The sequence below is a fragment of the Gallus gallus genome, chromosome 6 (assembly GCF_016699485.2).
Source record: "Gallus gallus isolate bGalGal1 chromosome 6, bGalGal1.mat.broiler.GRCg7b, whole genome shotgun sequence".
Taxonomy (NCBI): Eukaryota; Metazoa; Chordata; class Aves; order Galliformes; family Phasianidae; genus Gallus; species Gallus gallus.
The window spans coordinates 17,892,176-17,918,922 of NC_052537.1; the positions used below are offsets into that span (position 1 = coordinate 17,892,176).

The 26,747-nt window shown below is 48.2% G+C and overlaps 1 protein-coding gene and 1 long non-coding RNA gene across 36 annotated transcripts in view; one reads left to right on the top strand and one right to left on the bottom strand.

The window, feature by feature from the left end:
* The window catches only part of LOC101749795, a 326,633-nt gene that overhangs the window by 133,709 nt on the left and 166,177 nt on the right, over positions 1–26,747 (top strand). The gene's annotated exons all lie outside the window — the stretch shown is intronic.
* Positions 1–26,747, bottom strand: part of PAX2 (paired box 2) — a 92,706-nt gene that overhangs the window by 31,734 nt on the left and 34,225 nt on the right. For 27 of the 31 annotated variants that reach the window (NM_204793.3, XM_025151472.3, XM_025151477.3 and 24 more), the window contains 2 exons: positions 19,479–19,564; positions 17,320–17,439 (listed from right to left, as the gene is read on the bottom strand). In NM_204793.3, coding sequence (NP_990124.1) covers positions 17,320–17,439; positions 19,479–19,564 — 206 coding nt within the window. The remainder of the gene's footprint in view (positions 1–17,319; positions 17,440–19,478; positions 19,565–26,747) is intronic. The other 4 variants (XM_040702268.2, XM_015288368.4, XM_040702262.2 and 1 more) reach the window with 1 other exon arrangement.

Consider the following 26,747-nt stretch of genomic DNA (forward strand, 5'->3'; position numbering starts at 1 on the left):
AATGAACATCATGCCTCAACTCATTGTGCGTATAATACACTACTTAATCCCACATTTTTCAGCTGCTATGGAATTCAATTGATCAATCATGTCCCTCTGATAGTACTGTTTTAGGGGTTATTGCTGCTCTGCTCACTGACCTTTTTATTTATTTATTTATTTATTTGTGTCTGCGTGTGTGTGTGTGTGTGTGTGTGTGAGCGCCTATGTGCATTTGGCACACTGAGGACAGGCTGATAAGAAGGGGCCTGTAAAGTCAGTGGGAAATGAAGGAAAAGGATGAAGGGAGGAGAGGAGGGTTAGATAAGGAAGCAGAATGATCAACGCAAGAGAATAGATAAGGAGTGTAAAGAAGTTGTAAGGAGAATGGCAACGCTTAAGTTTAGAGAGAAGCTTTGGAGATGGGGAGCACCATGTTGTAGCTTGGCCAGGTCAGCCTTAAAATCTACAGAAGGGAAGAAACTTTTGACAGAGGACTGTGGGCTACCTAGAGGTGAACCTTGTCTACACAGCTTGCAGTAGTATTGGGCTTAATGGTGATAGGGCACACAAATCCCAAATGTCAGAGAGCAGCAATACGAGTTGTGCATATAGGATTCTAGTTATGAAGCAGAAGTTGTTTCACAGAGATGATCCCACAGGACAGATTTATAGGCCTTGTGCTGCTAATGCTGAGACTTTCACAGTCACGGATCATTATATTTTCTTCAAAACCAAAGGACTGTAAATCCCCTGTATTTGTTCTATGGTGTCAAAATCTGTAGAGGTTGTGTTTTCATTTTTTCATCTATAACTGCAAGGGACAGAAACCTATCTTTGTTTTTAGATCAAAGCTGCTATTCTTACCAAAGCACATGGCCCTTTGAGCTGGATTTTCAGGAGAAGCCCCAGATACCACAATACATCAATTATGGGAGCTGGCAATTGTAGGGGTGTGAGCAAAGGTGGCAATAACGAACAGGGAGGACTCTGGGAAAGGGGTGAGGTCTGCCAAAGAAGCTCCTGTAGCTCCTGGGAGGAGTGCTGTGGTGAACCAGGTTTTCTGCTGCTGGATGAGCCTGGAAGTAGGGAACTGCATTAGCTTTGCCACTGGGGAGTGGCATCACTTTTCCCAGTCCCCTTTTACTGGCACAGGAACCTCTGCAATACTGTGACACAGGCACCTCTCTGTTAAATCAGGAGGCTTGTAACAAACAGCTTGAGAGGCGAACCATGGCCTCGGTCACTGTGTTCCTCACAAGAGCACACAGCTGCTGTCAGCATGATCAGGACTGGCCTTGCATGCATGACAGGAAACATCTCTCCTCCCAAGGGGCTGCGAAGGGAAGGTGCAGAGCCAACGCTCGGCATAAACCTTTGACACGGCACAGAAATGCTCCACAGGTGCCACAGAAGTATCCTGACAGATAACAAGGAAATCCTCTGCCAGAGGACACAGGAGCAACCGTAACTACATCTGACACAGGGACTGAGCCCATTAGAAAGCTCCAAACAAAGAGATGCTCCCCGGCCTGGAAGCCCCAGAGCCACCATCACATACAAATAGCACAGGGCTGTAGCAAGACAGCTACTCCTCTAGCTCTAAGGGATGCAGAAAGCACCCTTGCTTAGGGTTGGACAGGACCATTCCCGACAGAAATGTAGAAGAGCTCCTAGTAGTGCTGGAATGGGAACACCTCGGTGGCACAGAAGCACTCCAGAAGGTCATGACAACCTGTACAGCTGGCATGCAGGCAGAGAAATAGCGTTCAATTTTTGGGGAGGGCTATTGCTGCCCTGGTGACATGTCTGTGGGTGCCCTGTGGAGCCCTGGCCAGTGCTGGGGTCCTGCAGCACTCCTGATAAAACCCCAGCCGCAGCAAAAGTGTTATGGTGGGCACGAGAGCTGCCAGCCAGGGGACACAGAAGAACCCATTTCACTGTCAAAGCCTCTGAGGGAAATGCATCTGTCTGACAAAGCAATGCTAAACTGGCTGTCAGAACAGCACTCCCTGCCCCGGCCAGGTCCTGCCCTCTCCTGCAGACTAGCACATCTCTGCTCCCTCTATGGCACATGGCGTGGTAGCCCCGATCAACTCTCTGGTAGCCGCCTCGTTTCTACAAGAGCTGCTCCTTCCCATGCCTTTGTGCTTTGTGTTAAGGCTGCTCCATCCCTTTATCCAATCTCCCTTCTCTTTTTCCCCCCTCTGATGTGCCCCGTGTCCCAGTGCAGCCCAGCCTGTCAGGCATCTCTCCCGTCCATCCCCCGGGGGCCCTTCACTGCGCTGCCAGTTGTTGCAGTTTCAAACTCAATTGTTCTCCTCGGTACTGAGGCAAATGGAGTCATTAATTACCTTCTATCGGCTGGGCCGAGTTCAGAACGCGATCAATAGCCGGCGCTTGTCATTCACGGCAGCCAGCCCCACACAGCCGCTTGCGCTGCCTTGGCCTGGTGGCAGCTGCCGGGGAGCAGGGCACCCTGTCTGAGCGGGGCTGAGGGGGGGACAGCAGGGACAGGAACCTCGTCTGAGGGAGCACATCGCACATTTGCACATAGCCAACGTGTCCTGCTTCGGGCAAGCCGGGCCACTCTGGCTGTTGTGCAGTTTCTAGAAGCTCCATCTGCATCCACAGTGGTTATTAATCCAATACTCCGCTCCCATCGGTCACTTGGGTAACTCTCGGGAGGGTGTGGGAAAAGGAAGGCTGCCAAATTTGGTGTCCATTTCCTTCCAGAATAATTTCTGCAGTCCTTTGAGCAGGGTGCAAGAAGGCACCTTCTCTGGACAGGTCATTTCCATGTTTCAGGACTTAGTGCTGCAAGAATTGTGCTTGCTTGCCATAAACGAACTAGTGGGGAGAAGGATACCTCAAAATCAGGTGGAAGAGATCCCAAGTGAGTGCTGGACAGAGACAGCAGAGCATGGAGGGGGCTGACAAGATCCAGTAATATGCAGGGAAGGAGTATTATCAGAGATCCAGACTGTGGCAGTGAAAGATATAGGAAGAGTTCAGGTTATGGACAATACCCTTCAGAAACAGGGACACTGGAAGGCATGCTGGAGAACTGTCACCTCAGGGAAGTGGATCAGACTTCATGAGCTCTGCATTTGTTTAGGTTGCTGTGTCCATTTGGCTCAAGGGAATCCACAAGCCTGAATCTGAGTATGCAAATAGATGATATTGCATTTGTGTTACGTACACAGGCTCAGAGGAGAAAGGCTCAGAAACAAAGGGATTTTATGTTTTGAAATTAGAGTGTAGGTCAGGTGAGGAATTGTGAGCAAGGAAAGCTGCTGGCACAGGGCAGAGTATGTGCCTGAGAGGGAGTGAGGTGTGTGCCAGGGCCGGGCAGCATGGGGCTGCGTGGGACGGAGGCATCGGGAGGGGCAGAGGTGGGCAGTGCAGCATTAATGCAGGGCTCGCATGAGCGAAACAGCAATGCTCAATGAGAATGTAAATGAAATGAATTGTGTGTGCAAATGTGTAATGAAGTGTGTACTCAGATCTGTCTAGGATTATCAAGGGAGCATGCAAATGTGCATTTAAGGAAGTGAGTGTGTGTGTGCATATGAAAATCATATGTATTTACTACAGCATCAGAATATGTGATTGCAAACGTGGCCCTGGGAAACTAAGTCTGTGCGGTCCTAGCTTTATCTAATAGCATAATCAGCACATCCAGCTTTACTGAGTGCTTCAGTAAAGGCCTTTCCAGGTGTTAGTCTGCAAACAGCTGCCTCGGACGCATGTACAGCATGCATGACAGCATGTACGGGTGTGCAGATGAGGTGTGCTAGCCCAGGGAGCCAAAGCTGGTGCTTTCTGTGCAAGACGTCACCACAGCTTTGTGACCTTAGGGTATTCTGGAGGTGAGGGCACATATTCTGCTCTCAGGCTGCTGTAAATCTACAACAATTCCCTTACCTCAGAGGAGTCACTGGGGATTTATACCATTGTAATGAAGGACAGAGTGTGGGTCCAATATCTCTCGCTAGCACTACTAGGCTTAACTGCTAGCCAGATAGAAATGCAGCTGCCTCCAGGAGCCAGTACATCTGCTTTGTTTATGTTGGCGGAGGAGCAAGCAACACTATCACACAGCCAGCCAGATCCCCAAGTTAGTGTAAATCTTTAAGTCTTCCGCACTCAGTGGTTATACTGATTTACACATCCTGAAAGTTATCAGAGGAGTTACTCTGATTTATACTGCTGTGGTGCCTAGCACGCTGCCTTTAGCGCAGAGGCTCAGGGAGAGCTGCGGCAGGGAGTCAGGCACTGGGAGCCCTGCAATACCCTCTGCCAGGGCTGAGATGTGCTTAGCGCTGCTGGTGTATGCTGGCTGCCTTTGCTACCTCCTCTCGTCTTCCTAAGGGATTTGTTGGGGAGCTCCCTCCCATCAGGATCCCCCCCTTGGTGAGCACATAAAACCAGGTGCCTTTTGTTAGCTCCAAAGGACAGAAGCAACGCAAAAAATTACATCGCATGCAGCCCTAACTATGCTTGTTTAGAGAAACTGCTTGCATTTATGAAGTCTTTGGTGCGGAAAGCAGGGTTGCAAATGACTGCATCAGAGCGACAGTAAAGGCCATTAATTTCCTGTTATGTTTTCCTGTGTTGGGGGCTTTATTAATTTAATTTTACACTGTCGAACAACAGCGAGCGCTGACACTGCCACACTGGAAGGTTTTTTTTCGCAAGCAGTGCTTTGCCTGACATGCAAATCAACGCTGCCATCCGAACCGCTAGAGACAAGGGAGGGAACACAGGCTGGGCTGTTCCTGCCAACCCCACTGCCCGTGGCCTGGAGGCCCCTGAGAGCCCAGTGGAGCCCGCTGGCACCTGAGAGTGAGGCCACCAGTGCTAGGACTCAGCAGACCTGGATAAGTCCATGCATATCTCTAATGCATAGTCTAGAAAATACAAATTCCTTCTTAGCCTGCTTGGTTCCATTGGGCTGATCCCCCACCAACGTGCTTCTGAATCCCTCATCTCCTTCTGTCTCTCTTGCTCCAGATTCTCCTTTCCTTTCATTCTACCTTATTTTCCCCTCACACACGCTTTTGCCTTAACCTCCCAAGTTGAAGAAGGCCGTGCCTACCCCTGAGCCAGATGTCAATGAATCATGGTAGTGGAAGCTCTTCTGACTCAGCACTAAACCAGAGCTCAAGCAGAGTGTTTTTAGAGCTGCCATTTTTGATGTGCCATAAAACCAAGGCTCCAATCACTCAGAGTCATTAAAATTCCCATGGCATTTTTTGTAAGAGTACAGACATTAACCTGGCTGTCCTGAACAAAATCCAGCCTGAGTGATTACCCACAGCATATCTTAATTCTCCTGTGGTTTCATTTGGACATGGCACAGCAAAATTTCAGTGTTGATGCTCTGTATTGTTCAACATCTGCCACGGTCCATCCGAGTCAGCCACATTTCAGTAGTAAATGAGATCTTCAGGATGAGAAGGTTAATAAACAGTGTATTATATAGGATGGGTAATTACAAAATGCCACACAGTGAAAGAGCTACAGGCCTGCAATATGCTGCAATCAGCTTGGATTGGCACCATGCACATTCTTTTTCTGAATGTGCTCATTCCTGTAATACCTATAAATCATTAATAATTTGAATAATATATGAAAGATCCTGCGGTGATAAGACCTATGTAATATTTATATTGGAGATGTGTTCCAAACTGTAAGAGGGGACCCGGTCATTGATAACAATCAATTTCACAGACTGAGGCTGTGCAGAGGAAAGCCATAGGTGTCTTTAAGGCAGTGGTTGGTTTGTTTTCCAGTTCACTGGGATTTAGTAAAGTTCACCCAAAACCTAGGATAGATCTGATCTGTATGCAAGGTCAACTCCTGTGCTCAACATCTACCTTATCATGCATTAGATGCCAAAAGCCAAAGTGAAAAACCAACAGCTCCTTTGGGAAACCAGACATGGAAATGTGCCTGTCCTTTCTAACAGCCTTTTCTAATGCATCTAAGAGAGGGCTGGAAGGACCTCAAGAATTTATGGACATTTCATACACAGTAACCACCTCATTAAGGTTTGATCAGACGCCTCCTGAGCCTGTCCTAGTTCAGGCCCCTAGCTTAAAAGCAGAATAACTCCAATGAACTCTCAAAAAAGGCAGAAGCAGTGAGAGAAAGAAGTGCTGACATAATGCACATCCAAATGGAAATGCAGATGTGGTATCCAAGACCTAGCTCCTGGTCAGGCACTGCGCTGCTGTGTGGGAAGAGGACTTTGTACCTTGAACCTGATGGGATCTAACTTGCAAGATGTCTGGGTGGATGAAGCAAAAGCAAAGGAGAAATGTGCTCCAAGACAAAGCTGACATTTAAAAAGGCATTAAATTGGCATGAAATGCATTTAACACCTATTGATGTGTGGGAAGATCACCCTCAGGGATTGTGGAAGGTAGCCACGTCTGACTGCCTAGTAAGTCTAACTGTTTCTACCAGGTCATCTATTGCTATTGGAGCTGTGCTCCCTGTGCAAGGTCTTAGGGCTTACCCTAGCCTCTGCAGGCCAACACAAAATGCTGTTTGTGGCAGGCATGCTTGGCAGCCACAGAGGTAGCTGGAGGAAATCCAGTATTCCCTGAAAGGCTCTTAACATGTTCACAAAGTGCATTTTTCTTGTGGCAAAATGAATCACATAGTTTTTTCTGCCTCTGCCCTGCTCTTGTCACCTCCTTGCCCTCCTCTGCCCAGCCAGAATTCTCACGAGCTAATCAGTAGGTGAGATCTTGTTGCTTCCCCTTGAGATCCAGGGAAACAAGTCTGGAGGATCTGATGCTATCACTGAGGGAAGCAAAGAGCTCCAGCTTCCCTTTCAAACAGCAGCAGTCCCATTCGGGGAGGAGGAGGGGTCCTCTCTGGCCCTGGCTGAGAACAAGGTGCTTAGTGTTTTCCTTTAGCGCGAGAAGACACTCCTCTATAGGAATGATTTCCATCTATTAACAGCAAGTGATGCTTAATATTGCATTGATGCAGACTTGGGAGCACAGAGATAGCCAAATTAGGAGCTAATTGGTGCACAGAAGATTTCTTGTTGTGCCCTTTGGCTGCTGTGATGCGAATGGGGAGAGAGGGAGAGAACGCAAGGGAGCAGGAGCCGTCCTCCGCCAAAGCCTCTGCAAAGGTTGGGATTCCTGAGGCCGCTGTTGTCTCGTGCTGTCAAGGTCAGCAGGTTCGGGTTCACTGAACGGTCAGGATGGTTTGAATTACTGGCACTGCCTGCCGATGCCTGTGCTGATTGCGATCCGTCTTCCAGCGCCTGCTGCGGGATGCTGCTCCCCGGCCATGTGCTGTGCACCGTGTGGGGCGCGGAGAATGGCAGCGAGGCAGATGCTCTTGTTAAGAGGATAAGTTTTTAGGAAGATTTAAGGAGCCACAGCAGTGCCAAGGATAGGCACGTGCTCCATGAGGCACATGGGGACCGGGCTTCCAGAAGCAGTTATTCTGTTCCATTTATCCTTTGCTCCTCCTGCAAGTTTCTGCCTTTCATGAAAGTTAGAAGAGTGGCTTGACCAGGGACTGTCAGGCCTTTATGGGGTGAAAAGCCTGTTGGAGAAGATTTCTATTTGGTTTTAAATGGGTAGAATGCTTAGTTAGCAAAGACTGATGTCCAAGTCTCCAAGTAAGCTGTGCTGCTAGGACACATCCCACTGTGTCACCAGGCAGAGCAGGGCAGGTGGCTTCTGTGTCCTTGCAGTAACACCCAGAGACTCACAGTGCCATAGGCCAGACCCAGACTGGGAGCAGTGGGAGGAACCCCAATGGAACAGGTGGGGAAAACCAGGTGAGGGCCTGCCCCACAGGTGTGGGCAACACAGATGTGAGCCAGGCAGCATCAGCTTGCGGCCGAGTGCTGAAATAAGCACATGAGAAAGAGCACAGGATGAAATAGGAACAGGACTGGAGGTGATGTGGGACTGGTTCCCAGCAGTTGTCTCTGACAAGAACATCTCCACAATCATCATGGAGTGGATTTCACTACAGAGAAATCTGGCTTTCTCTGTTCAGAAACCCAAACGTTGGTTTGGGCTTTGTACGCTGAGGTTTGCCGCGTGTCTCTGTGAGCCACTCAGCCTCTGGGTGCAGTCAGCTGCATCTGCATCTCTGTACGTGCAGCGTCTGTGCTCACACTCTGCAGCTGCACCAAACACTGTCCTGCACGAGTACACCTGGAGGGAAGTCAGGGCAGGGATGAGCTGCCTGTGCCTGGTGCCAATAGAGAGGCCTCCTGTGCAGCAGCCTCAGAGGAGATCAGGGCTAACCCATCCTCACTGCTCTGAGGATGGGAAGCTCCCACCTCCTCTGAGCTCAGTTCCAGGCAGGCTCTGTGCGGCCTGTCCCTGTCGTTAGGCATATGCTACTCTGCCTTCAGCCCTGTGCCCCACTCCTCTCCCAGTTCCCTCTCCTGGTACAGAGCAACCGGCTTTGGCAATAAGAGTCAGGGACAGTGCCCAGTATCGTGCTGGTTTACATTAATGAGATACACATGGTGTAATCCAGCAATGGAGTCAGCTCTACAAAGAGAGGTAATAGCAGGCTGCCATGAACAGAGCAGCTCAGGTAATTGGTTTATCTATCTAGAAGCAGTAGTAGCAATCTCTGCACAGACAGAGTAGCAGTAAAGTCTCTTCCTTAAGGCTATTTCCTTTGTCTTTTCAATTGCTTGCACATCCATGTGAGATAGAGAGAGAGAGAGAGAGAGGGGAGAGAAAGAGAGCTAGAGAGAGAGAGGGAGAAATGTTAATTTGTGAATTAATGGCTTTTCTCAGCGGAATTGTAAATTCAAATGTCACCTCACAGGGTGACACTATGCTGGGCTGCTGAAGAAGCAATGATAAGATCCCCCTCATCCCCGTGCCGACATATACCCATGCCCCTCCCCTCCCTGAAAGATAGCTGCGGAGTGGAACATGCTACTTTTAATTTGCAATAACACCACAGCAGAGGGATGTGAGGGTGACTGTTTCCGACCTTCCCTTCCACAACAACCCAGGCCGTATCTTTCCCGTTCCTCCGCTACCTCCTTCCACCCCCTCTTCAACCCCTCCCATTCTAAACTGAGTCCAAGACAACACATTATCTCAACTCCCCCCACCCCAAACTAATCAAAGGATGAGCTAAGGGAGGGCTCTTTAGAACGGATGCCTCTGCAACCCTCTCCTCTCCTGCAATAATCAGGTGAATTAATGACCCTGAAGTTAAAGTGAGTGCTGATACTCAGGCGTTGTGCAGCGTAGGGGAGAAAGCCTTCATTGTTTTCGAGCAGGAGGCGGGCAGCAGCAAGGGAGATTCATGGATGGAGATTGAATATGCAATTTTCTTTCACCTTGCCAAGAGCTGCCCCTGGGCTGTGCCTGGCCTAAATTTTTTTTTCCTCTTGCCATCTCTGCCTTATCCGGCCCTCCCACCTCCCTTCCATTCTTTCCAGAAAATTACCTTCAAAATTGATTTCCACTTTTACAAACAAATATAATGGGAACATGAGGGGGAAAAAAAAATCTTGGGCCGTGATGAATTAGGGCTGTCAGGTGCTTCCAAGTCTCCTTTGTTTTTGTTTTACTGCCCGTTAGGTTCTTTGTTTTTCCAGCAGCTGGGAATAGTGCCCCTGCCCACACACTCCATGGCTACCATCATAGGATATGTCCATCACCTGATGTCATCACTGAGTTATCCCTGCTCTCCATCACTATGATGCAAACAGCCACTGTGACCAGACTGCTCTATCCCTTGATACCGGGATGCAGCCGATCACATGGAGATGGAGCACGTCCCACACTGCTGGCTACCTGCCTTCTGCAGCCACCCTTCATGTCCTTGGACTTACCTCAGATCTTTTCTACTCTGCTCTTCCTGTTCTCTTTTGCCCTTTTAACTGATTATTGAAATGGTTTCCCAGCCCTCACTGTTCTGACAAATTAGTCTAGGCCATCAGCAGGGCACTTTGATCCCCACTGCACCTCAGTGCCACATCACCTTGGTTCTGTAGCGGTATTGCCCTTGAGTCTCATCTCCATGTCACTTAACCCAGTAACAGCACCATCACCAACTCCCACCGGCATGGCACCCTGATCCACTGCTATACTAGCTTCGTGTCCCCTTGCCACATCACCAACAATCACCTAGAAGCACCATTTGCTTCCGCATTTCTACCTATTCCTATCCCTCTTGGGGTTTATTCTGGCACCAACTGTGTCCTGAGATCCTCACGGATCCAGGCACTGTGCTCCTGTAGTCTTTATGTCCATGAGCCAGTGCAGCAGCCACCCCCTGAATGCAGGCAGTCCCAGGGTACAGACCGCAAGGGAGGCAGGCATCAGCACAGCCAGGGAGCAGCCTCTGCACAGGTGGGCACACAGGGTGCTCAGAGACACCGGGAGGAGCTGTGGCTGCCTGACTCCTGCTGACATCAGCTGCAACAGCCCCTCCCAGCAGTGAGTCAAAAATGCAGGAATAGATCTAGCCACAAACTAAACACACATAAATAAGCAGTCAGATAAGCTTGCATTCAGGGCACTCACGCAAATAAACTTCAAGAGAAGCTCTATGCATAAGGCTCACAAAACAGCCAGTAACATTTGAAAAGGCAAGAATGCAGTCTGGGACACAAGGAAGTACTAATGCAGTATGAGTCAATTAAATGTAATTTCTGAATAAACAAATAACTTACAACAACATACATACACTAACTAAATGGAAACCTGGAACTCAGTGGAATTTCCTTAAATTCACATATACAAAATCATGTAAACAAATACAAACTATTTACAGAAATAGACAACCTTCTCACAGGCAAGAACAGCCAATATATGCATATAAAACATGCACACAAGTATATAACCCCAGTGCAAATATACCCACTGTACAGACTACGTACAGAGGTGCTCAGCTATAACAGGCTACGTATTTGTGTCTGGCAGCCGCCAAGATACAGTCATACTCCAACTGTATAACAACAGATACACAGAGAATATACATACAAATATACAACATTCACATATATGCTTAACGTGTGAATACAAATACCTGGCATTCATAGAAATACATAGCACTAATGCTGAGCCATACATGCCCAGACATCCAGATTATCCACACTATGCATACCCTACTAGGCGATATCATATACAGCTTAACATACATGTTTTCCAGGTCTCTGGATGCATGCACAAAATTACAGGTCTACCCTGCTGCTCATCGTGGTACAATAAACACTGATAAGTGGAGAGCAGTCACCCTAACACAGAGATACAGAAAACAAACAGGCGTGCATTCCCAGGTACACAGATACACAAGCAGAGACGCACACAAACACAGCTGAAGCCAAACCAGCTTGTCTTCAGATAGTGCCAAACCATGCCAAACTAAGCAGCGGTGTCAGCTTCAGAAGCAGAGCAACCTGTCCAAACGGCTGCCTGTGATGCAAGCTGTTAACTCCCCCTTACCTGAGCCACGCACCCTCAGAACTGCCAGGCTGTGAGCACACAGACAGACATCTGTCCCTCTCAGTTACAGGCAGGCTCCAGCTTTGTGATGCAGCAGCCCACCTTTCTGACTACGCTGTGCTGCTTATGCATTGCCATCTCCTTTATCCAGTCTCCCCAGCTCGCTTTCTCTACGCATCCTCTCCCTTTGCTGTCTGTCCTGCAGCTCTTCTGGGAGGTACCTGCCTCATGTTCTCCTAGAGTCTCACCAGCAAAGACCCTTAAGAGGAAGAGGTGAGGGGCTGCTGCAAATAACCTGTCCCTTGATTTACATCTCCATCTGGACTGAGAGGAGTGCTACCTACTGTGGTGTCTGTAGGAGCAGTGAACCTGGAAGTTCCCTGTAACCACTGCTGTATGCTGCGATACACCATCAGTGCAACTGGATAGCCATTGGGAACTTGGCCACACGGCATGATACTGCACTGTCCTGGGCAGAGCAGGGGGAAGGTGCTATCTGACTGACACAGCCCAGAGATTTCTCATTCTGCGTGCACAACCGTGAACTGCTGCGTGCACACCCTGCAGCTGTGTTTGGTGATCAGAATGGGGAGTTAGCGCCTGAGGCAACGTGACTGCATGTGTCTCTGGTGTCATTAAGACTACTGTGGACCTGCAATAAAGCAATCATATGGAATAGTGCAAACACATCAGCTCTGGTGACAAGAGATCACAGCATGAAACAATGCAGCCACACCACAGCAATGCTGTTGTGTCACCTGCAGGGGTCCAAGCACACTGTGTTGTCTTCAACAATGCAGCGGTGGTGGGAGAACAGAAATCACCTATTGCACTGAGATGAAAGTACGTCAGATGTCACGATACAACCAGGTGCAATGCCTTGCAAACATGCACAGGCAGCACAGGACAACAAATGCACTTCCTTCTAGGGCAGTTAAGCGCCCCCATACCTCTGCACCGCTGGTAGAGCACCATTGCACTGTGGATGACAACGTAAGCATGCAGTCTGTCCTGAAGCAACCCCAGTATGTTGTGGAGCAACACGATCATATTCCATGAAAACATACGGTGCTCAAGACAGCACCGTGGTGACGTACCCCTGTTGACTTCAGTCAAGATCAGATGACAGTCTGTCACCGGTCAACAAATGATATCAACTGCAGTAGCAACTACCTGAGTGGCAACGACAGTACAGCACAGCCAGCCATGAGGCACTGAGTCACCTCATGGAAACAGCACTGCTCGTACAAGTGATATGGATGTACTGCCTCACTACCGCCTCCTTGCAGAGCATGATGGCCTGGAGTACAGCAGGGCAGCATACAAGCAGCAGCGCACTTATCTCATCATTAGTGTCAGAAACCCACAACATGATAACCACAGTCACACCGCCTGCAAAGATGTATCGATGGCACTGACAATGACAAGAAGTCACCTGAAATGTCACAACCGCATCTTCCAAGTGATATAATCATTGCTGCCATGAGCAGCACAAATGGGATAACGCTTGCAGGGGCACACTCAGCTGCTGTATAGCTGCCCAAAGCCCGAGACCTCTGCAAACACATGTGCATCTCTCCGCACTACCCTTCACTGAAATTATGAAGTTCAGAATTTTCTTCAAGACACTGTGTTCCGGGGCAGCATCTAAAGAAACATTTTCTGGTCTGCGACTGTAGCAGCTCTCCTTGCTCTGCACTCCACTGAAGGAGGCATTTCTGCCTTCCCAGTAGGAATACAGGTATCATGGACAAGCTGGAAATCCCTGAAGCTGATTGCTGTCAAACCTTGCTCTGCAGTCAGAGTCCCCGTTGGGAGGGAGAGAAGAGAAAGCCACCTGTAACAACGTAGTGCTCCTCAGCAGAGGATGCTGTGATAGCAAGAGTCAGAAAATTATGCATGCAGTACCAAAGCAACACATAGCACCGCAGTGACGCTGCCTATCCTGCAGCTACACAGCCAGCAGTGTGAATGCTCCTACAGCTGCATGCAGTACCTTGCTCTGAGCAGCTCAGTGCCACAGCCTGCAGCATTCAGCCCCATTTGGAACTGTACGGAGAATCACCTGCATCGATACACCTGTAACTGACTTGCCAAAATAGCAATGACCCTTCACTGTCCCCCTGCACTGACACAGCCCTGCCTCACTTATTTCAATGTAAATCACTGTGATCATCCAAGTGACAGGTGAAGAGAGGGAAGGAGGAACTTCTGCCTTCCGAGGTTAGCTCCCCCATCCCCACCAGGGATTCCTTTACTGCAAACAGCCTGAGTATTACTGCCATTTACAGTAGCAATCACTCCATCCCCTCCTCTCCCACAAACCTACTGCTGATATTAGCACTGATCATACTAACAAGCCTGTGGGTTTTATTACTACTGATACTAATAATACTGGACACATTACGTCTGCTCCCGCCAATAACAGGCTGTAGATATGATCCCTGCTAATGCCAATAATACTGGGGGATATTATCTCTGCCATTGTCTGCACTGAAGATATTATTGCCAGTAATGCTGTCAAATACTACAGATATTGTCAGAGGCCAAGATTAATAATGCTGGGATTGTTACAACACTAGCTTCACTGGAACACAAATCCCAAATGAGAATTTGGGTCTATAGAGAAGTCCATTTGTGGCCTGCTATGGAGAGAAAGAGCTATCTTTAATAAGAGTAGTTTTGTAAAGGTCTCCAGAGTTTTATACATGCAGGGAACCATCTGAAACATTATTTTCATCTTGTCTATTCACTTACCTATTTACCCATCTGTCCTCTCTCTCTCTTTTCTTTCTATATACTGCTTAACACTGTAGTATTGGAGCACTGCTATTTTTTTTCTTAGTTCCTCTGGCTCACCCCAGTTCTCATCCTTTTAGCTATCAATAGGGTATTACAGAACTACAGAACAACAGCCTAGATCAATAGAGTCCACCCTCAGCAAGTTTGCTGACAGTACGAAGCTGGGAGAAATGGCTGACACACCAGAAGGCTGTGCTGCCATTCAGATGCTCAGATCCAACTCGCCCTCAGTGCCACATTCTTCCCAGGCCAGCCAGCACATTTGGTAGATTGGTCCCCCGCTTCTCCATGAGGAACACACCTGGCTGTCATCGGCCATCGCTGAGCCCACCTCTGGCTCCTTCTGTCCAACTTGGGAGTTCTGCTACATCATCTTGACACATAATTATCTCTCCTCTTCTTAATCATCTGTGCTACTGTCTAATGCAGCGCCAGCTGCAGAAAACAGGACCTGGGGGAGGGGGTGTGCTCAGACAGAGGCTCCTCTATCTCTCCCACCCTGCTCTCTGTCCCCAGCCAAAACAGGGGTTGCTAACAAGGTTTTCAGGAGTCAGGATTCAGGAGCACTTTGGTCCTTCGCCTGTCTCTGCAGAACTGCATTCCTCACAAAGCATCATCCTTGCAGCAAAGCTGGCCCAATGGAGCAGAAAGAACCGTGCTGCTCTCTGCCTTCTTTAGGGAAGAGCCATTCCCAAAATGCTGGGAAAGTAGATGTGCTGTTCTGTGTGAGATTAAACCCTGCCGTTAAGGAATTGCAACAAGATGAAGCTCAGAAGCTTTGGGAAGTACTGAGAAGGTCTGGCATGAGCATGAAAGGAATACCTGCATTGGACTTTCTGTCTTGCCTTCTTTATCCTCATCTCAGCTAGGGGTGCCCAGAGCCCTCAGTGCTGCAGGGCAGGTTGCCCAGGGGGAGTGCAGGTTACAGGCTGTGCAAAACCTCCCCTTGGACCTTCTGACTTCAGGGCCCAGCCCTGCTGTGGTGGTGCCTGTCAATGTTCCTTAAAGCCACTGTGAGCGCAGGGAGTCATCTCCTGGGCAGGGGTGTTCAGCAGCTGCCAGGGGTCCCTTGTGAGGTTTCTCTGGGGCGGGAGCGTGACATCTCCCTGAGACAGATACCCAGGATGGCAGAATGAAGGCTATTCTCTAAGGAGTTTGCAGCTGTGTCGTGTTACTGAGATCCCACACCTCCAGGATTGTCTGGTACCTTTTTGATTTCTAAGGAGATATGTGGGCTCTTGGCCAATAGCAGGGAATTGCACAATGCTTCTTGCCCTTCAAAAATCAAATCCAAGATGAATTAAAGACAGACACAGAGAGTTGTTCTTACTGCCAGTGAATCTTTGTGAAGTGTCGCAGTTTTAGATGTCTGTTTGATTGTTTCTGCGTTTAATTGTACTGCTCCAAAAATCTCACATTCCAGGGCTGGTGATGATTGCGTGACTGCATCTAAGTGGGGTGACCGTTGCAGGTGTTTAGAAAGAATAGCTGCTAAGGCCAGGTTGAACTGCTTCATTTCAAAATGAGACACAGAGGCACCTCATTGACAGCTTGTGATCACCAAGCTGGATTGAATGAGAACAGGGGTTCACGGAAACCCCAACTACTGCCAAAAGATATACACACCCATTAGAGAAACTTATTGCTCAGTTTGAAATGTCACTATTTCCTCTGTAAGCAATGATAAGAAATGCCAGAGAGGCTTACAATGTTTTTGGTCTCTTACTCCTGACATTTTTTTGACTTTGAGGCATTGACTCAGCCCTTCCATTGCTACACTTTTCTCTTAGCTAGGCCCTACTGCCATCTAGCTGGGAAATGGATCTTCTTCTGGGTCTTGATCCAATTTCCAATGGCATCAGCAAAAGTCTTCCCAATTGCTTTGATAGGTGATGAGCTGGCTCCTTGCTTCCAGCCTCTAGTTTTACTTTGTATTAAGGAGAAATGTGTCAGCCTTTTTCTTGGGGTTATTGTTTATTTGGATCTAGAATTTAGAAATGTGAACCTCACTGGCATCAGTGCTGGGAAAATGACTGGAGAAACCTCTCAAAATGCAGCATCTTCTATCTCAGAAGAACCTTCTCACCATGCATCACAAAGAGCCCTGGTATTGCCATACACCACACAGCCTGGGATTACCACACACACAGCACAGGAAGCCACCGACACTGCCAAGAGAGCCCCGTGCAACAGGCAAAACCAACACCCTGAAGGCAGTGTTGAGCTGCATAGACTGGTCAAATGCTACTCTTGGAAATGTTCACCTCCTAGCCCTCAGTTCATGAATCAAATCAAATTAGAAAAGCAAGACAAAATTGTACAAAACCACTATAAACACACCAAGACGTATCCCATCCATTCCTACTGTGTCTTTCTGGACCTGAGGCTCCAGCTTTTGGTTCATTTCAAGATTCACTTTGCCCTGAGTCCTTCCCAACAAGTAGGAAAGAGAAGGAAACAGCTTAATCCTAGTTTCTTAGATCCCTAGTGGAAGGCTTGGGTAACAACCTTGAGGCCACAGAAGAGCTCCTGTTCTGCTTTCCGCTTGTCACAAGCATGGCAGTTCTAGTGTATAGACACTACACATGGAATCTGGGCCCTTATAGCCACCACAGCTAATGTAAGTCATGGCACACCAAGGGGCAGGAGCTTGTTTGCAAAGGGAGGGAAAGATACCCCCACGTTGCTGATGCTTCTCCAAGATGGCACTTGGTTTGAAAACAAGTGAGTCGGGAAAACCTTGTTTACCCACAGTTCCAAGTCTGGGCACCTGCTGGCACTTAGGGAGCTCAGTTCCAGCCATTTCCAGCAGTGAATGAACTTGAGATCAGCTCCAGCAATGGAGACGGTTCTCTGCCTGCCGAGCAGATGTCTGGAGACGCAGCCTGTCATGAAAAGCCCTCGGAAGAAGAGCACTCCAAGCCAGCAGGGCAGTGGCGGGGAACTGGTCTCTGTTGCTAAAACTGATCTAGCCCCTGGAGCAGCTGCAAACCTTGGCCTGAAATTGGAGCCTGTACATGGGGACAAAGAATATAAAAGGGAGGATGTGCTTCTCCCCTCCCCCTACCTTCATCACGTTTCCTCTTCTCGCCATTCGACCGAGGAATCCCCAGGATCCCGTTAATGGAGTAAGAGCCCACTGGATCATTGGAGGCACTGGAGACGGGAGGGGATGCTGTGCTGGGCACTGGACAAAAGGAAAAGGGAGAAAGGGCCATGAGGAGAGCAGCTCAGGGATCCCCCCACTATAAGCTACACATATCACTACTCTCACAGGAGAGCCTGGGCACTAAGCAGGCTCCCTGTCCCACACACAGAAGGACTTGCACTAATCCTGCTCTGCTAATGCTGCCAAATCCCTGCTGTGCCATCCTGTTCATATACCGTATCTCCGTAGACTTCCAGTACAGGGCCAATAGGAGCAAGCCAGTGTGCTCCACCAAGAAGCTAAACGTTGTTGTTGTTTCCCAGTTCAGAGCAGGTCTCCCAAGGCAACCAAGGTTACTGAGTGCAATGCTGCACAGGCCACATTCCCCAGGGGCTCTCAGACTGTCCATATTTTGCCAGATCATTTCCTCTCAACTTGTTTCCACCCAGAGTGCACATACCCTGTCTTAGCCAGACCAGCCTCTAACGTATCCACCCAAAACCCTCCGTGAAAAATCACCTTCTCTTAGCGCAGGTGAGAAGCTCTTCAGAGTTGGGCCAATAAATTCAGTTCCCTACTAGAACAAGCCATAGGCTCATGAAACGTACTCCAACCAAGATTAATAAAAATCTTGTGTCCTTCTTTTGCACACATCAGTGTAGACTGGCAGACTCCCCTAGCCACTCAGGACTCTCCAGGACCGCTCTGGAGTTTCCAATACATGAGAAAGGACAAGTCATCCAGGTTAGAAATAATTACTTCCCGACAATTAGGGCTTTAGGGTTTAGAGCAAGCAGAGATGTACATCCAGTAGGCAGGCCCATTATGTCCCAGCATGCCCTAGTCATTAGCAGGATATCCCGGTTCCCTTACAAGCCACTAGCCATCATTCAGCTCATAAAGCATTGAGCTGAAGCATTCAATATCTCCAGCAAAGGCTTTCCAGAACAGTACAGAACCTGCCAGCACTGCCCAGTGTAGATCCACACTTCCCAGTGGGCCCCAGAGCGATGAGAGGATCCAGCGGCAGCACTCACAGCCACCCTCCCAGCTCTGCCAACTCATTCCCTAGACATTGCATTGCTTCTCCAAGAAGGGAGAATATCTGCCAACTCCATCTGATGTGGTCAGTGCTTCCCAGGCCATTGAGCGAGTCCAGATTAAAAGGGCATCCAGAAATGCTCTTCCATACTGGGTCATTAATTCCTTTGTGCTCTTGAACACAGTTCATGTATAGGAGTATATCTGCCAGCTCTGTTCCACAGAGGCCAGCACTTTCCAGTAAATCCTTGTTTAGTAGCTGATTCTCACTAAACAACAGCATCTAAGACAGTGTCTTAGGCTACAGATAAGCCACAATATCCCATAATACTACATGTTTTCTTCTGCTCTGAATTGCTATTAGATAACCCAGTGCTAGCAGCAGCAGACATTTGTACCGTGCAACCCACATCAGTGAACAACACCCCATCACATGTCTAGCACAGCACCTTTAAACACAACAGACTAGTAGACATTTGGTAGCTTTATTACAGCCTCCATCTTCTGCTCACCTCAATAAGCCCATTTCCCCTAGCAGAAAATGCATTTTCTCAGTGAAATACACCCATGGGATAGCTGACTGCAGAGCTAGAACACTGAAGGACTCTGTGGTGAGATATCAGAATGGCATATCCTGATCTGTGCATTGCTGTCGCAGAAACAGCCTGGCTCCAGCAAAGGGAGAAATGAGAAACAGGGAGAGAGAAGCAAAGTAAGGCTATGTAAGAAGGAGAAGAAAGGTGAAGTCTGGTGCTTGGGTAGGATAGCAGCAAATACTTCTCTCTAGGGAGGTGAAGGAGAGAGTGAGCAAGTGAAAGGGGTGTTGAGGCAGGATAGCTTTGGGCAGACTCCTTTGGGTAGACTCTCTGCAATGCAGTTAGGGCAGCAGGGAACAGAAACCTCTGCTTTCTGGTGAGGTTTCTTTCCCCCCATCTGCCTTCTCCCTAGCACCTGCTTGTCAGACTTGTTTGCCCCTGCTGAGCTTCATTTCCATTTCCAGCTGTCCCATCTCCAACCCCCCATGCCAGTCTCCTTACCGATAGTATGTCCTGGTGCAGCCACACCGGTTCCGCTCCCATCTGGTGTTGGGTGGAAAGGTTGCTGAACTTTGGTTCTGATAATCCTGAAAAAAGAGCAAAACGTTCAGAACTCTGTTCCTCGTGCAGTTCCTCTGTGCCTTTGATCACCGCGATTCCAGTAATCAGAGCCTGAGGCTGAGGGCCTGAGCTGACATCTGGCTGCAGCAGAGCACCATCTTAGCACTTCTTGTAGGCCTGATTCTGGTGCTTTAATGGTCCTGCTCCCACAGGATTGTTCTTGCTGTACTCTGTCATTCTCCCCAACCATGTAGTCGCTGAGTGATTATGGTGCTCAGCAAGCAATCTGGGATCCAACCTCCCCTGTGTTAGCGACTGTGTTACTGTTTGTGATCAGATCTGCTAGTGTGCTCATGAGGCAGCCTTTGCAGCTAACAGCCATTGCTAGATCTACAAATGGTGTAGATTTCATTTTGTTGCATACTTCAGAAATTCCTTTCTGGCGTGGAACTGGGAGATTTGAACTGATGGAGGGCTTTTGCAAAGCCCTACTCTTTGTGAGTGAGACAGTGGGAGCAGAAGGCACCTGTATGGAATGATGAGGGGATATAGGTCGCCAGGAAAAATAATCTATAGCAGAGGGATACTGCTTTTGTGTATCAGGTCATGCATGAACACAGTATGGAAACCCAAAAAGATGTCAGTGAATGCCACAGAGTTCACAGTGCAGCTCAGAATGAAAACAAACTGAACTGCAATTGTCAGTGTTCATTTTCTTGTTACGTGCAATCTTTCACCTCTAAGTCACTGATTTAAATCCAGCTGAGGTCAGTGTGAAAGAAAATCACTATCCTCTAATATTTGGCTGGGGGGCCTGCCCGCTGCCAGATGCTGGGTAGCTGTGACTCAGGAACAACCATGTCTTACCAAGGGGCTCAGCAAATAAGCTATGACCTGTGAAGGCCATGGAGACCAAATTCCTTTCTGAGCTTAAAACAAGCCTCTCCAATTAGGATGAAGGCTGCAGATGCTCTTTCGGCTTAGTTTCTGGAACTGTCAGCCTTGCATTGTGTTAGCTTTAACCTCTCCTCAAAACTCTCTCCACAGAAAGTAGAAGTAAATAAGGCATTCTCCCTGCCCACCCGAGGGCTTCTCTTAGAAATTCACGCTAAAGAAAGAGTTGGCAAAACTTCAAAGAGAGAATGTGTGGCATGGGCAGAGGTAGACAAAGACTTTGGGAGGACATTTTTGAAAAAACATGGCTTCACAAAGTGAAGCCTTCATAGGAAGAGAAAGGCATTTCAGAGCATATCACCTCGGGTTACTGGAAAACACACATAGATGGTGAAACCTGGGCAGTTCCTGGAGGGGCAGAGGACAACTGGGACTTAGCGGCGGATAGGTGATGTCGGGGCACTGGCTGGGGATGGAGAACCCTCCCTCTCCTCACCCCACATAGTGCAGGGGTGCCTGGTTCACAGCTGTGGGGACATAGATAGGAGGTGTTAGAGGGTCTCAGGCCACGGGGCTGGATTTTGAGGTCATGCTGGTGTGCGTGAGCTGGGAGCTGATCTGAGGAGTGAGTGCTAGGGCAAATAATGCAACTTTCTTCTTCTTTTCAATTTTTTTTTTTCCTTTTCTTTCCTCTCACATTCCCCCTAAAGCCCCCTGAAGTGCCACTCTGGTTGTGTGAGTTTATTGATTTCCCCCAGCCCAGAGAAACAGAAAGAGGGGATGGGGTGCAGGCAAAGGGATGGAAATAGAAAGCTATAAATTATTTGTGACAGGAAAGCAATAGTGCCAGAGTGCTGAGCACAAGTCCCGTGTCACTATTAGATTCCTTTTAGCCTGATGACACTGTAAAAGAGGTTAAGTGTCTGATGGAATCGTACACCTTGGGGGCAGGGGCAGTCCAGAAGCAGAACAAGCCACAGAGAGAGGGTATATCAATTCTCCAGGCCAATAATATTCCCCTCATTGATTGCAACACAAAGTTCAAAAATCTCATTATAGTCAGGCAGACCTGGAACTTTTTAAAAATCAATAGAGTGATATAACGTATGTATACTTTGTATAAATGTATCTATCTATCCATCCATCCATCCATCCATCTGTCCATCTATATCCATCTCCTAAAATCTGCCTAAGGGTGTCTAAGTTAACCTGCGCATTATACTATGTTATGTTCCATTGTAGTGCAGCATAGTGAATGGATTAGGTGCTTTCCCCTGCAGCCTTAGCTGACATGTTATACCATGTCCTATTAGCACTGAGATGACATCAGACAGTCCCATTTGCACTGCAATATGACATCAGATTGGCCATTCACACAGGCAGGTGGCATCAGCCACTCTGCTCCTGTTGCACGAGCTGCAGGTGAGCTATTCTGCATGAAAACTGCAGTGCTTCCAAGGCCATCTAGAGTAAAACCAGCCTGTGCAATGATTTGGGTATAGCAGTCCTGTCCATAATGCTTGGAAACCCCAGGCAGGGATGAAGAAGAAGGTTCCATTTCCTTCCCTGTTCTGTTCTTGGGCTCTCAGCTCAGAGTGCTGGTTGGTACCCACTGGGGCAGTGCACACAGAGATGTGTCCATCAGGAGTTGGAGTGAACTCACCACCTCATTTCACCAAGTAGCCATCATCTCCTCATGTTTTTTGGTCGCTACCAATCGGGGCCAACTCCGGCTGGTGACCTCGAGGTGAAATGTCTCATTGGAAATATTTCCTTCTTACAAAGGAAGCTGGCTTTCTGTCAAGGGTGTTCACGAACAGTGAGCAAGTGGGAGCGTTTTTGGTTTTGCAGCCTCAGGTAGCTTGGTTCAGCTCATTTCTGGCATTAAATGGCTGAACCTAATGAGTTAGTAGATGTCTCCTATGGCTAAAAGAAGAGGCAGGCCAAGTGCTCCTCTGCCACATAGGCATTGGAAAGAGAGAAGTCTCAGACCCTAACTCGGAGCACAGAATCCGGCCGTGTTTCACCCAGGGTCGCCTCATTTAGGGGCAGTGATAAGCAGCACTGTCCCCAGGAATTGCTGCTGTCACTGCAGCAGGATTCAAGTGAATCGTGTATGTGAGACCACCTAATGAAACAGCAGATGAAAGATGAAGAAAGCTGACCTCATGCTGTAGCAACAGATGCAGCATAATAATGCAGTCTTTAAACTTCAGGACTGCTGAAAGGTTCTAACCATTCCCAGAGGCTGAAGGATGCACGGAGCTGCCCCAAACTTAGGAGCGCTACATTCGTGCTCTGTGAGAGGGAGCAAACCCATGGTCACCTCTTGCTGTTTTCTGTGGCTTGTTCTTGCCTCTAGATGCCAGAGAAAGACGTGCGTTTTGCAGAACACTTCTGCAGCTCTTCCCAAAAGAGGAAGGGACACAGATCTTGGCACGCCACTCAGCAGCTCTGATTTCTGGAAGTAAATGCCAGTGTTTTCAAAGGCCTTTCTTTTCTCCAATAGAAATTGTCACTTTGGACTAATTTCATCTCTGCTCTAATTCCATCACAGTCAGTGACTCCAACAACAGCCTTTGTGTTTAATTAGGGGCATAAACTGGCACTTATTGTAAATCCCCATTTTTCATTTTCCAGTGGGAGATTTTTGCACAAGTTGCATACTCTGAGTTTCGGAGAACATACAGATTTCATACATAACCGACTGAAGTTTCGGCAACAGGACATTCGTAGATCTTTGATGGCAGTAAAGCGACCAAACTTCATTTCACAATCTGACTTTAATATGTGACATTATCGTAAGTAACGGCACATAGCACCATTACAGTGCGTCGTATCGTACTGTGAATTATAAACCCATTCCTGGAATTCGCATGTCCCCGCAGTTGCCTTGTAGTAATTCTATCTAGAGTGAATACTACAGATAGCTCCCGCTGAAACCAACGGCCTGCTTCCAATGCTTTGGAGTTTCTTAAACGTACAGCATTAGGTCGGGAATTTCCAGTGTTTGATTTCTATTTGGTTATTTTTGGCAGTTTTAATGCAATCTGTTTTGCTGATTCTAAATGCAGATTAAGACAAAAAGTCATCTCCAGTAATGTGACAATTGTAACAAGCTCTAATCAAATTTGGTCGAGGATGTAGAAAAAATATTACAGATAAAATTAGACGTAATCCTTTCTGAGAACCAGAATATTCTCACCTTGTGAAGAAGCAAATGAAAAATCTCCCCTAGACCTGTTGAGGAGTTATTTGCTATAAGAATGACAGAGCATAAGAAACATCCCTTGCCTCTCTGACATTTCTGTCCAGGCTGTCTTGTAGACTGCCATACTCTGTGGTTTCTCCACTCTCACTGTTGCTGGGAGAGATTTCAGACAGTACCTCAAAGCCCAGATGAAAGCCCGGTGGGGCTGATCAGAGGGAGATGAGGGCTGGCTGAGCCCTCCAGAGGTCCCGGTGTAGCAACCCCTTTAATTCTGGAAGAGCCAGGTGAAGTTGCACTAAGGAGGCGTGGTGTGTCCTGCTGCCTCGAGGAAACCCCACAGATTTCAGATAGCACTGGTGTCCTCTCTGTGATCATCTTCCTTTGTCACAGATTATTTTTCAGAGTGGAAGGGTACACTCTGTGAAGCACCAAACTCCTTGTAATTGTTTTGGAGTGTTCATACTTTAAATGCTCCGTATTAGAAGCACATTACAAGACCCCAGGGTGTGCATTACTGGGCAATTAAAGCCGCTCTTGGAAGGCTAACCCTGCTAAGCTTCAGCCTGGCTCTCTGCAGTGTGTCTAAGGGTAGCTGCAGTGGCCAAGGAGCCGATACTGCTGTGCCTTGCCACTCCATTCGTGCAGCTGTGTCTGCAGGGACACAGTGTGGGGCTGAGGGACACAGCCACACCCTTTGTGCCTCACATCATTGCCTGCAATGGGCTGGGGGCCCCCAGAGATGCTGGCATCAGAGCATGCCTCAGGGAGAGAGATGAGGAGAGGCAGCCTTGGGCTCCTCAGTGCTGACAATGTCTCACCTGCAGGTGGGTGCTATACAGGCACAAAGAGCTCTGAGCATGGCTTGCGTTCACACAGGAGAGTCTGCATGTTTCAGTGTATGGGCACAGCTGAATTCACAGTTCGGCAAAAAAAAAGGGGGGGGAAGAAAGTATTGTTTGACAGAGTTCAGAATGGAAAGCAAGCTTCATAGCTTGGTGAGGAAAAGCAACCAAGGGATTTGGAGGGTGAAGGGAAATGAAGTCTGACAGTTGGAGCCTAATCCGACTTAAGGGAAGAGCTTCGGTTCCTCTCATTGTCATGGACTCTCATCAGGACTTTGGACAAATGGCGTTTCTCTCTGTGCTCTGCTTCCTGCCTGAACTGTGCAGATAGGAGCGCTGCTTTGCCACCTGGGGCACCACGAGGACAGCTGGAAGGAGGGGAGAAGGGCTCAGGTTCAGGCAGAGCAGGGGCCAAGGAAGTGCTTCAGCGAGCTGTAGCACGGTGTTGGCTCCATTCCTCCTCCTGAAGCAGAAGTGACACATACCCTGCTGACAGTGGCTGCCTGTGAAGGGAAGGGAGGTGGGCAGAGGAGATGGGAGCTGTGTTTCAGCTGCGCTGACTGCAGGTCATGTTAGAGTTCATGCGGCAAGTGTAGTCAGGAGGCTCAGACCTGCCCCCCAAAAGCCATAGCATGATTTTCATCAATGTGGGGGGCAGTACCTTTGCAAAATCTACTGCAACACTTGCAGCCCTCAGAACAACAGCTGACATTGGCAGGAGCAGCAAACTCAGCTTCCTTGCTAGCAGGCCCGAGGCTCTGGCACTGTCTGCCAAGAGAGCAGAATGCTTCCAAACTCTGCCATATTCAAGGGCCACAAGCAATATTTATGCATTCAAACTCTCTTCTGTCATGAAAATTGTATTTCCTTCTCCCTAGCTTTTGGAAGGGGAGAGAGAAGAAGGGTGATCACATACGGTAGCAGTATATAGACACAGGTATGATGGAACACTTAGATTGATTAGATAGACAGTGCCAAGAGGTGGCTGAATTGTGGTTATCTATTTTCTTGAACCTTCCATATAGATGAGAGGAAGAAATGGAGATGCCTTGCATATCTTGAAACATAATCTCTGCCCTCCCTGAGAAGATTTGGCTTCATATCTGCTGTTGATTTGTGTGGCTCTATCATCTTAACTGGAGCTACACTAGCATCATGCCTGAGAGAGGGGGAAGAAGTGCCAGTTTGTTCCAGATGAGCCTGCTCACACCAAAACACCAGAGAAAACCCAATCCTACCCTTTTCTCACACTGCAAAGACCATTTCTTGGCTGCACGCTGAGGAGAGACAGCAGCAGTTTTACTATCTGAAGGGCTTAGAGAGGAGCTAGGATTTTTTTGTTGTTTTAAATCAGTGACCCGTGATGACACCATACGGTTTTATTTCATTTAATTTGAGCAGAGCATTAACGTTCAGCTTCTAGCAGATCTCTGCCCATTGCAGTTCTGCTGCACTACATGGAACAAGTCGAGACGTAAGGAAGAGCAGTGGGAGGAAGGAAAGGTGAAGCAAAAGGTGTCTCTGGGAGCGGGGAGATGTGCCAAGCAGGGCTTTGCTCTGTCAGCTCATCTAGGGAGCAGCAACACCCAGCTGCATCCCACAGCTACGGGCTGACAGCATTCAACCCCATGCGCGTAGGTCGCCTAGCCTGACCTCGTGCAATACATTGCTGCACTGGGCTATGAGAAACATTTTCCCATTTATCCAAGGGGATCTGCGTGAGCCCATTGCACTAGGGTGCAAACCTGAAGGTGAGCAGGGAGCGTGGCTGAGCTCCACAGAGCTACGCAGCCATCCAGGGCTTAGAGCTGGCTAAAGAGTGAGTATCTACATGAGCTGCAGTCAAGCAGTGACTGCAGCATAGAAATGTCCTCAGGCAGGTGTTTCTACTTTTATTACACTCTGTTCACGTTTGGAAGGTTTTCTTTGCAGTCAGGAAACCCAGGAATGCGTTATAATCCAAACATCTAGAAGATGTCATTCGGTGTACCGAATATTGAAAGCAAATTGGGTGTAGATGTTTGACAGCCCAGATTTAAGGCGAATTAAGGAAATCTTAAAGGACTAAAAGGGTTTTGCTGCTCTTGGACTTAGAAACAGGCGTGGGAGGAACAATATGGCTCATCACGTCTGAATTCTGATAGCATAGGCAACCACAAAGCAAATGTTCAACTCAGAGCATGCACAGAAGCACCCATCTCCAGACCTACAGTCCCCCCCAACAAACTCACAGTCTCTGCAACAACAGGTCAAAAGAACTAC